The 13543-nt window shown below is 45.1% G+C and overlaps 1 protein-coding gene across 1 annotated transcript in view; it reads left to right on the plus strand.

The window, feature by feature from the left end:
- The window catches only part of MAD1L1 (mitotic arrest deficient 1 like 1), a 575141-nt gene that overhangs the window by 239800 nt on the left and 321798 nt on the right, over positions 1-13543 (plus strand). Inside the window, exon 12 of the mRNA XM_029056371.1 lies at positions 105-245. Within this exon, the coding sequence (XP_028912204.1) occupies positions 105-245 (141 nt within the window). The remainder of the gene's footprint in view (positions 1-104; positions 246-13543) is intronic.

Consider the following 13543-nt stretch of genomic DNA (forward strand, 5'->3'; position numbering starts at 1 on the left):
ATGAAGGGAAGTGACTGATGGTCATTCACTTAGTGTCCCAGATTTGTCACTATGTTCCACTCTTTCTCCTTGACTCACCACCTTGGGTCTGTCTTTGTCCACAGGAACGCGATGGGATGAGAGCCATCCTGGAGTCATACGACAGTGAGCTGACCCCGGCTGAGCACTCTCCCCAGCTGAATCGTCGCATGCTGGAGGCTGAAGATATGGTACAGAAGGTGCATGCTGTCAACACAGAAATGGAGGTAAAGGTCTGAAGCTGGAATTGTCATCCTCTGAGAGCACCTCTCCCCTTTGCAAAATATCACCTACGTTTTTACACTACCCAGGCTCATTGTGAGCAATGAGCGAATTCTGCGAATTCTATTACATCGAACTCTCCCAAATGCTCAGTACAGCGTTCTGCTCGTAGTAAGCATTCAATAAATACCACCGGTTGAGTGATTCATTCTTACTACTATTTGAGACTTGTGAGCCCCATGTGGAGCAGGGACTGTATCTGACCCGATTTTCTCAGATCCACCAGCACTTAGCACAGGGCCTGGCACAAGGTAAGTGCTAAACAGATGTCATAATTATTATTATTTAGAAAGGCTGGATAATTAGGATGTACCTTTAACCTGAGGTGTTGTATACAAGTGGAATGTGGGAGAACAAAATGTTCATCTTTCATTATCTCAATATTTTAAGGCAGTTAAGACCCATGTAGCAAATTGTCTTTTTTTTTCCAGTTCACCAGGGCCCAAAAGAATGACTACATCCTCATAAGGGAAGAGTTTGCTTCTGTCTCTTTGTAGGAGCAGTCTATGAATTCTTACCCTTTTAAAAGTGATGAAGCACAGGTGCAAAGAAGTTAAGTGACTTGCCCAAGGTTAAAACAGAAAAGGGTTTGTTTTGGGTTTTTTTTCCCTGCAACTAGTTTCTAGAAAGAGTTCTCTCTTCTGGCCCCGACCTGCCTATTAGACTCAGATTTCTGCGCCTGCGGCCTTCTTGTTAAAATGTCCTCTGGATGTGAAGCCCGAGGAGTGCTCCGCAAAAAGGACATTCAGAAGAAATAAGGGAGATAGGGTGTCCGACCTAGGCTCAGAGGAAAATGCTGAGTGAATCTTTTGAAGAGTGGCCAAACTCTGCTTGAACCTGGCTGAGAGCATTTCCAGAGAGTAAATTAAATTTTACTCTGAAGCTTTGGCTTAAAACAGGATTGAAAAAAAAGAAAAACTAGGGTTTAAACTATAAAATCCAAAAGTAAACCCCAACCCCCTATGTTTCAGGCTTGTTTCCTTTCAAGTACTAATTAAGCAAAGATTTCTGTTTTCTCCTCCCAGTCTTCCCCAATCTGCTGTCTTCATTCATCCCAAGCCAGCCTTTTTGCTATATCTTGTCCTCAACTCTCCCCGCTCCATCCCCTTGCTCCTGCTGTTTCCCTGGCTCGTAACTCCCTCCCTCCCCACATCAGACAGACCACAGCTCTCTCCCCATCCAAATCCTTCCTAAATTCTGCCTCTTCCAACAAGCTCTCTCCAATTGTTTTCCCAGCATCCCTAGTCATATCACCCCTTCAGTCAACTCTAGTGCTTACGAGCGTATTTATGCCCTCCTTAACGTTTACCCGCTTTATTTATTTTTGTCTGCTCTAGTTGTAATTGCGTGTATGTTGGTCTAGCCCATTAGAATGGAAGCTCCCTGTGAGGACGGAATGTGTGAATTTGTTATTCTTTACCTGCCAAGCTCCTAACACAGTATCGTGCTCCAAACGGGTGCTCGATACATGCCGTAGCCTACGCTCTGCTACTTCTACTGCAAGGAGAGAGGCAGCACAGCCTTGTGGATGGAGCCCGAGCCTGGCGATCAGGAGAACCTGGGTTTAAATCCTGGCTCTGTCACTTGGCTAATTTGTGACCTTGGACAAATCACTTCACTTCTCTGTGCCTCAGTTTTCTCACCTGTAATAAGGGTATTAATACCCTGAGCTCGCTGAGGGCAGGGAATGTATCCATCTGTTGTTGTACTGTACTTTCCCAACCACTTAGTACAATGCTTTGCACACAGTAAGTGTTCAATAAATATGATTGAAAGTGGGACATGGACTGTGTCCAACCTGATTATTTGTATCTACTCCAGAACTTAGTGCCTGGTACATAATAAGCACTTAACAAATACTATGCGTGCACATGCACACATACACACATATATGCATGTGTGTGTGTGTATATATATATATATATATATATATATATATATATATATATATATTGTGTCCCTTGTCTGTTTGAAAAGCACAAGCAGGTCCTTGTAAATTGTTTCTGTTTATGGGGCTGACCCAGAAACCAGGAAATGACTGTGACTTTCTTATCTGGAGGTTAGTATTACAGACATGTTATAGTACTTCAGGGGAAGGAGTCCATCAATATCCCCTCAACACTAAGTTGCATTGAGACCTGACTTTTATTTTATGTCCATTCGAACTTGCCAGGTGGCTGTGGGCCAGACACTTTTCTGTCTAAGACCCTCCATTCCACGAATGAGTTGTCACACAACCAATTCTCAATTAGCTCTGCTAATGGGAGAGTCATAACACTGACAAAAGAAATACATAGATAATCCCCACACCTCATTTCATATATTGGCTCCCAATTCCTCCTCCAGCAAGCATTTCACAGAGCTGCTCATAAAATATAAAACTGACTGATTTGAATTATCTCCCTCTCCCAGCTCCAGCCCAGCGGTACTAACAAGCAGTCGAATGGAATGAAAAGCAGAGAGGAAAGGGCCTGCATGATCAGTCCCTAAATAATCACGAGTTTGTCTGGGTGTACTCTATTCCAGCCTTAGAGGAAGGGATGTATTAGAATATCTGTGTTGCTCCATCAAATCCCTAAGAAATGTCTGTCGTGTTCCTTCTAATAATGATGGTATTTATTAAGTGCTTACTGTGTGCTAAGCACTGTTCTACGTAGATACAAGGTTATCTGGTTGGACACAGTCCCTGTCCCATGTGGAGTCCACAGTCTTAATTCCCATTTTACAAAGGAGGTAACTGAGGCACAGAGAAGTGAAGTGACTTGCCCAGGGTCACACAGCAGACAAGTGAAAGAGCCGGGATTAGAACCCAGGTCCTTCTAGCTCCCAGGCCCCGTGCTTTCTCCACCACATCATGCTGCTTCTAGGACAGAGCATAGAGTGAGCACTGGAAGCCTGCACCTTCATCATTTCCATTTTGAAAGTAGAGTAAGAAATGATTTTATTAGAATAGGATTACTATTTCTCCATAAATAAAGCAAATCAAAACAAGAGCCACAAGTCACAGGGGTCTCTTAGTTTGTGGATTGTCCAGGCCTCTTCCTGTCCTTTTTTTTTGGGTCCATTCCACTGCCACTCTCTGTCTTCAGCTTGAGCCTTGTATGTGAAAATGAGATGAGTCCTATTTGAGTTTGGCGAAAGTTTGTGGTTGTGGAGACAGATGTAAGTGATCTCAGCGAGGTTTGCATCCTAGTGTATCACCTCTGCAGTCAGCACAAGGTAGAAATTGTGGTTTGATTTTTGATCACTTCCAAAATGGCTTTCCAAAGAGGTTTTAGAGAGTTTAAAAATTCCCAGCAAGACTGAAGGGAACAGGATGTAGAGACCTAAGAGGTTAAGTATGATGGGGGAAGGACGTGTAACATTACAGGAGTGTAGCAAGAGATGAGTTTCTTGCAGGAGCAAGAACAGCAGCATTTATTGAGCGAACTCTTGGTGTGGTGCAATGTGCTAATTGCTTGGGAAGTACAGAATAGCAGGGTAGCATGTTTCCTCCTCACGAGGAGCCTACATTCAACAGAGCAGACGATCATAAGAGTATGTACAACTCAAGTGGAACTAGTAAATAAACACTGAGTACACAGATATGTATATGCACACATGAATATGTATGTTCTCTATATATACTCAATATGTGTGTGCACTAGGGAGAGGGTTTTAATAACTGGAGAGGCAAACATAAACCTATTTACAACTAGAGAGGTCAAAAATAAATGGAGCAAACTCCACCCCTTCAGGAAGAGAGCTGCAGATCAGGACTGATGTTCTATTCCTTAACCTCTTCTACAGGAAGAATCGAGTGAGCACTTCTCTTTGTGATTGAGTGGGAAGTGTGGTGAGGCTGGGTGAGGGTTGATTAGGTAGTCAATAGTCCGCTGGTACAATGAGTCACTGGTGCTGTTAACAGTGATTGATGAGAGGAATTTCATCTTCATACATCTAGAGATATGTGTGTATTGTTAGACTCCTGTTCCTGTAGAGGGATGAGGATGATTAGTGTTGCTTTGCTTTTCTCCCTCCTCCCTCTGCCCCACCCCCTCCCCACCACCATTCCTCTTCTCCATCTGTCTTTCTGCTGCTATTATGTGACTAGTTCATGTTGGTGGGATTTTGACGTCGCCCAGGCACCCTCCCCCAGGTTCTTTCCCTCTCCAGTGATGCGCGAGCTGGCCTACTAAATCCTCTTGGTTAAAGAATTTTCAAATCCTTAAACCTTATCTTTTAAGGTTCCCATAGGCAGATCTCTTGATTGGCAGGACCCCTCTTGCCTAATTGGATCATCTCTTTGAAGTCGATGCAGGGAGCCTTTCCATGCTTATGACCGAGAAGACCAATGAGTGACTAACCCTCCCTTTATCGTGTGTGTGTGGAAATGTAGTTCCTGGTAGGGCTGGTGTGTTTGTCCCTTCTAGGATCTGTCTCTGGTTTGGGGGTCTGCCTCCTGATATATCAATCTGTAGAAGCCTTTGCTTTAAGGAGGGCAGCCCCTCTCCCTCTTGTCTTCCACCTGTACATCTGACTATCTTTGCTGTGGTGGACTGTGTCTAACCTGATAAGCTTGTATCTACCCCAGTGCTTAGTACAGTGCCTGGCACGTAGTAAGTACTTAACAAATACCACAATTATCATTATTATTATAATTATTACTTTCCACCAGTCTACTGGGATATCGTAGCGTTTGAGACCGTGCTGCCCTATTTATCACCCTGTAGCAGGTCTTTGGGCCTCCTACTCTCATCCATTCCCATCACATATGTCCCGCTCAGCGAAGCAGTGTTTCTGTGAGCATTGTTTCAGGGCTGGGGTGCTAACTGCATTTTAGGATCTCATTAAGTGCACTTCTAAATAAGTAATTTAAAAAATGATCAGCCTCATTTAAGTGGCTCTACAATTAAATAATTTTGGAAATAAAATGTCTCAATTAATGTCAAATTCAGTAGAACAACAAACACCATCAAGGGCCATCTAATATTACACCCATAAAATCCTTATAGACACACGCACATACAAGCACACACACACCCTATGCTTCATATTTTGAAGAAGGCATCACTGATGGTGAGATTCTCGTCACTCATTTTGGTGTTTGAAAAGACTCATATACACTGGATGATCCGTAATCATTATGATTACCATATTATAAGCTTCTTCCTGTGCTGATGTGCAGTGTTTGCTACTTGCAAGGTTTTCATGATTGCTTCTTGATCTTCCAATCTCCTCATAGCCTCTGCTCAACAGAGGAACTTCCCTGCCAGTTTCTGATGGCAAACTGGTCTGCCTCCTGACAGTCCATTGCTATTCCACAGTGTTTGATTAGGGGTTTATTATGTCTTTAACATAATTATTTTATTTTCCTTGACTGCTTATGTCCTCTTTCAGTTTCTATCCGGCAACTACTTGGGAACCCTGTGAACATTATGTAAATGTCAAGGAGGTAGTTTGTAGTAATCTTGTCCCGCAGTCTCGTGTTGAGTGGTTATTTTGTGACACAGCGGAAACTGCTCAAGGAACTGGATTAATCTCCAGAGCTAGGTTCAGATCTCAGTCTTACTGATTTGATTTTCTACTTCTTTGTCTGTCTTACGTCATTGGACAGTGCCCTGCCCGGGTAGAATTCATTGATAATATTATTCTATTTTGGTTCTGTGTAGGCTGTTGCCAAACTGTCTGTGATTTGGGGTTTTGTTTCCTTTCAGATTTATCAGTCCATAACATTCTGCCAATTCTGCGAAGTGATTCATAAACATTTGCATGTCTTTTTGTGTATGTGTCTCAAATCACAGTTGTCAGCAACTAGCAGTTCCTGGATGAATGTCTCATAGACTTTTAATGTTCAGAACCTGTTGAACTGGAAGCCTTTCCTAGTGATTCGGAAGTGCGTTCTGACACCAGCTCCCTGATCTCGCATCGCAGCCTCAAGTTTGGCAGCATCAAATAGGTTGGGTTTAACCAAACCTACTATAGAGCCTTGCTTCACCCTGACTGTGATGAGAAAAAGGCAGGCTAGGCATCCCCAACTCTTGATTCAGCTGATGTAGGTTAAAGGCTCTTGGTGAACACCCCAGAAAAGCTGGACTTAGCTAACAATTTCCAGGGCCCTGGCCTGCTTTCTGAGGTCTGCGAGCAGAGCATAGGAGGCATAGGTTATTCTTTGCGCTTGCGTTGTATCTTTCTTGTTGCACAGATCCTGTGCGCTGTGTTTTGGTCTGAAGCCCAAGGAGGATCCAGGGAGTACCTGTCCCTGATGTCCCTTGTCAGAGGTGCAGAGAGACATACTCTGGGGACTGTTCTATGATTCCATCTGTCTGGACCATAATAGTACCTGTCAACCATCTGTCTGGACCATAATAGTACCTGTCAACTGGATCATATTGGGATAGAGATGCAACTTGGGTGCAAAGAAAGAGGAATTTTGGCTTAAGAAGATTTCCATATGGGTTGTGATGCACCTGATTGCTATCCCTTTCGTTTTAAACTATGGTGAGGGCTGGGAGAGCAATCTGGGTAATGAAGATGGTGCAACAAGTTGAATAGGGTCACATTTCCAGCTGATTCCTCACCGGTGGGTTGCGATTTTTTGTTTCCACATCGTGCTGTCTTGTCGTGAGTTCCCTGGTTAATACGTTGGGCCCCTTGTTACCTCTCCCCTCGAGCACTTGGGTGCCGATGCGGTCCCCATCTAGAGGAAATAAGCAGAAAGCATACCCGAGTTAAAAATCCTGCCGTGGAGTGGTGGTGGAGTGGCGAGGCTTTAATTACCGCCGAGCTCCAACTTTAAATTTAGGACTTTGAAAGGTTAACTCCAGCTGCACAAAGAGAAATCATCATAAATACAAGTCCATTAATAGCCATTTTATTACAACACATTCAACTCCGTATGAAACATTAACGAAGAGAGATTTTCAGAGGCTTATACTGACACCTTCAACAGTCCCCGACATTTTTTACTTCTAGAGATTTATACTGCCTGTGTGCACCATATGTGCCCTGATCAGTTAATTATGAGGCTGACAGTTTCGCCACATCAAATGCCATATGTTCTCATTTTCTCACACCAGGGGAATTGGGGACTCTGTCAGTGACCTCAAAGCTCATTGACCAAATATTATCACCGTATCAGCACCTCGTAAGGCTCACACATCTGCTGATCGTAGAGTACGGCACTGCTGAGGCATGTAATCTTCCTTGTAAAAACTGATGTTTGTAGAGCGAAGTGCTTAGCAGCCACCCTTCTATTTAACATGCTTCAAATTGATATGCATAGGCGGTGAGGTGTTTATCCGATTGGCTCACAGCTTATCCTTGTTCATCTCCTCTGCCTCTCATTCTCTCCCCTAAGTCTTTGCATCATCTTGCCTTCCTCTTCTTCAAGCTGCCTCTGTGGTTCCCCCCTCCTGCTCTCGCCCCTGCTTTTCCCCTTCCTTTGTTTCTCTTCTCTTGTCCCTCCCACCCAGGGAGGCAGGAGGAAGCTTCATTCATAGAGAGATGTAAGGAGCAAATTGCTGTGATGAGAATATGAATCTGTCTCTGCCGCCTCCTATATTTTGTGAAGGCTGGCTTTTCAATTGATTTTTTAAAAAAATTTATTAATGCTTTTCATTTACTCATGTTCACAAGCGTACACACACACAATTACACACCCAGCCCTTCAACACTCTCTCCAGATGCACATTATCTTGCTTATGACCTGTCAGTTGGCCAAGCTTATTGGAGGTGCTCAGTGGGTGTGCTATAAGGAGCTTCCCTGCGCACATCCTCTCTCCCATTCCCTAGCCAAGCCCATTACTCACCATGGTCGTGTAAGATGATATGAGGAAGAGAATGCCCAGTGAAGCTGTCAGAGCTTTCAGGCCGTTTCCTTCTGTGGAATAAATAGGTCTTGTATACATCTGTCCTTATCCTATACCTTGTGGTGGCATCCCCAATGTGGAATCTTCCAGAGCTGGAGCCGTGCCATTCTATCTATATTCCAGTAAGATTCCTTGGGAGAATTAGGATAATCTCCATGGAGCAGGCCCAAGAATGTTCTCTCCAAGCTCCGGAGCAACCTGGAAGGTGATTGCCTGGGGAGCACCTCTCTAGATGAGTAGCAGCGTGGCCTAGAGGATAGATCCCGGGCCAAGAAATCAGAAGGACTTGGGTCCTAAACCCATCTCCTCCACTTGCCTGCTATGTGACCTTGGGCAAGTCACTTCACTTGGCCGTGGGAGTGGCGCAGCCGGGTAACATAGCTGCATTGGGCACGGCCTCCTTGGGTCAGGAGGTCGCTCGCATCACCTGAGCGCCTACCATGGGCAGAGTGCTCTCCTGCTCACTGGAGAGAGTCTGATAGCCAGCAGCTGTTACCTCTGCCCGGATCAGCAGAGTCAGAATCGACTGTGAGAAGAGCAAAAGTGGTGTGTGCCCGGTGGGGCCGGTGCCCATCGACCTGGGCAGATGGGACCCGCACCTCTCTTCCCCTGGAGACTTGTGCTTTGCCTAGTGGATAAAGCCTGGCTTAGTTGATAGAGCACGGGCCTGGGAGTCAGAGGGTCATGGATTCTAATCCCAGCTCCGTGACCTGTCTGCTGTATGACCTTGAGCAAGTCACTTTACTTCTCTGCGCCTCATTAGCTCATCTAAAAAATGGGGATTGATACTGTCAGCCCTACATGGTACGGGGGCCGTGTCCAACCCGATTTGCTTGTATCCGCGCCAGCGCTTAGTACAGTGCCTGGCACTTAGTAAGCGCTTAAGAAATACAACAATAATAATAACCTATTATTATTATTGTGGTCTGTCCTTCAGTTACCTCATCTGTAAAATGAGGATTAAGTCTGTGAGCCTCACGTGGAACAGGGACTCTGTCCATTCTGTTAATTTTGAATCTACCCCAGCACTTAGAGCAGGGCTTGGCACTTAGTAAGCCCTTAACAGGTACCATCATCATCAAATATATCCTTCCTTTCCCCTTCGTTCCTCCCCGCTTCTTTGATTAGGACTTTCCTGGACCTCTGGGTGATTTTCTCTTGAACATCTACTCTTCTGTCTGCCCCTTGCCCCTGGCATTGGACTGGGAGTCTTAAGGAAATACTTCAGTGGGGGGGGGGGGGTGCCAAGGCTGAAGTGTTTTGCTGAAATGATAGTAAAGTTCCTGGAGGAACTGACTCAGATAAAATTTAACTTTCCTCGGTCCTTTAATTTTTCCTTCCTCTCGCCCCAGTTTTTTTTTTCTGTGCTGTGTTTCCTTCTCCTAGACTAATTGTATATTTCCTTGGGTACTGGAGGTATTTCTACACAGTGTTAACATTTTCTCTTTAGTTGGTGTTTGGAGAGGTCTCGGAAATCTATAATTGTTGTTTCATAAGCAGTTGTTCAGATGTTATAAACAGCCCGGCTCCTGCGAGGAACTCATATTGGCCCTAGTGAACCACCCGGGGTGACTGGGGAAAGGCGACGAGCGGAAGATGAATTGGCCTCGACTTTCTTTAGAGAGTTTGAAATTGGATTATTTTATGGCGAATGTTTGGAAGGAAAAGATAACTGATGCGTGTTTACGATTCATTCCCACTTGCCACAATGAGGCAGAAAACTCCACAATTCCACCTGGACCTGAGACTTCCACTGTGTTCCATGTGGAGGGTGAGCGTGCCTTTGGAGATACGGTATTCACGGTCGCCTCCGACTGCAGGTAGGAATGGGGAGGAGAGGATTTTAGCTCTAAGGAGCCTGCAGTGATCGTGGCAGCCCCACAAGATGGCAGCAGCTAGAGGCTGCGCCGGCTAGAAGAACCTGCTGGTTGTGTTATGGTTCTTTTCCAACGATCCCGATGAGAAGGGCTACGGTTTGTTTTACCCGAGTCTGGATAGATGGAATCCTGCCACATGAGGACTGGATACTTTTGAAAATGCTGAGCCAGTGTGGGGTCGGCGATGAGGGGATTTGACGAAACAAAGTGAGGAGGAGTGAGGGCCTTCCCTCCCCGACCTGCAGGCCCTTTCCCGCTAGGTAGCTGGGCGAAGGGAGAGGGGAAGCTTGCTTTCTCTTTCCAGTTTGGAGGAACGTGCGGTACATGCAGTTCTTGTAGTCCAGAAATGTGCGTGCCATCTAAAGGAGGCTGAGTGAAATAGACCAAAACGCATAATGATGGCCTTCCCATCTGAAAACCGGTATCAATACTTGATATCCTATCCATGTGTTTCGATGAATGTCTGCCAAGAAAGGAGGCTGGAGGTTTCTTTGAAATTGGTAGTTTTAGGACAGGCATCCCCCACCAGACAGCTGTGGTATACGTCTGAAAACCTATATGTATCATGATGACTGACTCATGGGGTACCCTTCCCATAGACTTACTCGTATTTCATTAGGTTCTATTCCAGAACCAGCCTTAACATGATGGTCAGACCCTACTGCTGTGCAAAAGTTATACTGAAGACCCGCTCCCTTACCTCCACCGCCTCTGTCCCTTCCTACCTTGAATTTGGCCCCTTCATCCCACAGCACCTCATCTCATGGGGCAGTATTTTTATTTTTTTAATTTGTCACCCATCCTCAGCAAGGAAAGGGAAAGGGCAACTAGACTCTGGCAACTGCCTCCACAGAAACAGCAGTCTACCCCCACCTCACCCCAATCTTACCTATATGCGGACCTTACTCCATTTCCATAGCTGGGGCTGGGATGGAGAGGTGGGGCCACAGCAGGACCTGGGAGTCAGCGCACTGGGTCAGACGTGATCGTGATAAGAGGGAAACGGTGCTGGATTTGTCACGGGTTCCAGAGAAGTATGATCGATATGACTGAATTGCCACCGGCTTTCCGCTCGGGTAGGAATGGCTCGGGACCAAGCCTGGCCCGTTCTCTCTGTCCTCTCTCCCTCACCATTGTCTCCTCCCTTTTCCCGCCTCTATCATAAGCCTGTCGGTATCACTGGCGGACCTGTCTAAATCCCACTCCCGAGGCACGGGGCTAAAGGGGTTGGTGACCCTTGTTCTGGAGTGTAGCCACTTACTTTGTGCTTTGGTGTCGGCCCAGTGTTCGGTGGTGTGAGCCCCTCCGTGATCTCTGATAGTATCATAAATCAATGTGGCTCCACTCAGTTCTGGAGGTATCGTCACGTCCAATTGATTGTGTTTATGTCTAGACTTGTATCTTGTTTACATGTGTTGCATCTTGCGGCACCATCTGTGCCCAAGCTTCCAGGTCTGTTTTGAAAGGTCACGGGCTCAAGAATAGAACGGTCTACTGACGTGGGGCAAAGGAAAGACTGTGTGAAATTGGAATAGGCGAGCGTAAATTGGGCAGATCTACCACTCCTGGCAACAGCTGAGACTCACTTAAGCAAAACGTGCAGAAGCTGGAGGAAAGCAGTTCCAGCCCCAACAGAAAGAACAGTACCCCGACTGAGTCGCGTACCCCTAGATCCAACCTAGGTTGATAGAATTCTGGAGAAAAAGAAAGCTGAAAACTCTGAATATGTCAAAAGGAGCCTGGAATCCAAAGCGGATTCTGAAATCACAGAGTGTCTGCTGAAGTCGAAACTGTTCACTGTCTGTATTGATCTCCCTTCTGGCCCTTTTCAAACTCTCCCCCCCCCCACACCCCAACCTGCCAGCCCTTCTGGGCATGGCTAGGGGCCACTGTTAGCATCCCCATGTGAATCTTGAAAAACCAACCATTGGTCTTAGTTCAGGAGGTGGGGTTTCCCAGGTCAGAGGTTTGGCCCAATGCAGATGAGAGAGGCAGCATTATGCTGTATATGCTGGGGTCAGCCTCTTTTTGATTCTAATTGACAACTTTTCTCTCCATCCAGAATGATCAGTCTTGACACTTTTTTTTTTTTAACAAAAGCTTGATTCAGGCATGCCCATTTGAAATAGGAAGAAAATAAACGGAACTATATGTATATATGTACATATGTATATATGTATATGTGTGTGTGTATATGTATATATATATTTTTATATGGGGGTTGGAGCAGGGAGAGAATAGGGAGAATTATGAAAGATGAAGAAAGTCAATTGAAAATTGCCACAAGGGGCAGCAAAATGTTTCTCCCCAAAAGGAAAGCACAAACTCACAGTGCAGTAGAGGCACCCCATTGGCTAATAGACTTTTATTCATACATTACTGTGTGTGGTTGGACAGATTTCTTCCTAGCCAAAATCAATCCATTTTGCTTCTGGAGTGGCTCCTTGGAAAAGATAGTGGGTTTGGGATAAATAAATTAACCCAATCCTGAATCTAGTCCAAAATTTTCCAATTCAAAAGAAAGTAAAATAAAAGAAAGTTCTAGCAATTCAGCTCTTACTAAACAAAATCAAAATGTAGAAGTTTGGGTTTTAAGAATCAGAAGAAAATTCAGATGTGATTTTTGGATGGACTGGGAAGTAGCAGATCTACTGATATTTTGGGGGTCATCATAGCAGCCTTCATTTTATTCCAAACAGACCTGATCCTCTGAGTCAGGGTGGATGTGGAGGTTCAGGCTTACCCTGATTTTGTTTCTCCAATTTTATATTAGAGAAACTGGACTTTTCTAGTTTACTAGACTGTAGCATTTTATTCATCAGAATCCGTGGAGAACTACCAAAGACTTTGATAGTTTTAAAGGCACTAAAACCAGCCTGTTAGGACTTTATTAGTTGAACACCATTTATCGATACATAATAAAAATGTGTCTAAGTTTATAGAACTCATTTTTAAAGATCCCATAGTGCCTCACAGACTGCCGATCTATTCCTCAGCACTGACTAGCAGACCTTTTCTGGGTGTGATGAATCCCGGTAGTCAACTGCACAGAGTGGCCAGCACAAATTCCTCGATTTAAAGTTAGGGCTGTACCCCACCAATAGTCTGAGCCTGGAAAACGCCACGCCGTCCATTTAGGTTTTTGTCGCGCAAGTGAAAAATGCCTTGTTGATCGTGTCTAACTACATTAGGGGAGAAATTCACTTTCAAGTGACTTGTTTCACCTTTTTAGTGGGCTAGTCCAGGGTGGTCAGCAGGGCGATATCAAGAGAGAGTGAGAACATCTTCACCCAAATTGGAATTCCATCAAGATAAGCCTGATGGATAGGAATGTGTCTGTCCTTTTCCTCTCTCCCTCCTCACCTTCACTCTTTGTGGTATTCATAGCCCATTCTTCTCAGGAAAAATGGGTGTGAGGGTTTAGTACGTTGGTTGTGCAAGTCACGAGTGTGTGATACTGGCTTGCAAACAGCACCCAGCTGTCGGGCATGCAGTCAGCACCCATCTATCACAGTC

Source organism: Ornithorhynchus anatinus, chromosome 2 (assembly GCF_004115215.2).
Source record: "Ornithorhynchus anatinus isolate Pmale09 chromosome 2, mOrnAna1.pri.v4, whole genome shotgun sequence".
NCBI lineage: Eukaryota > Metazoa > Chordata > Mammalia > Monotremata > Ornithorhynchidae > Ornithorhynchus > Ornithorhynchus anatinus.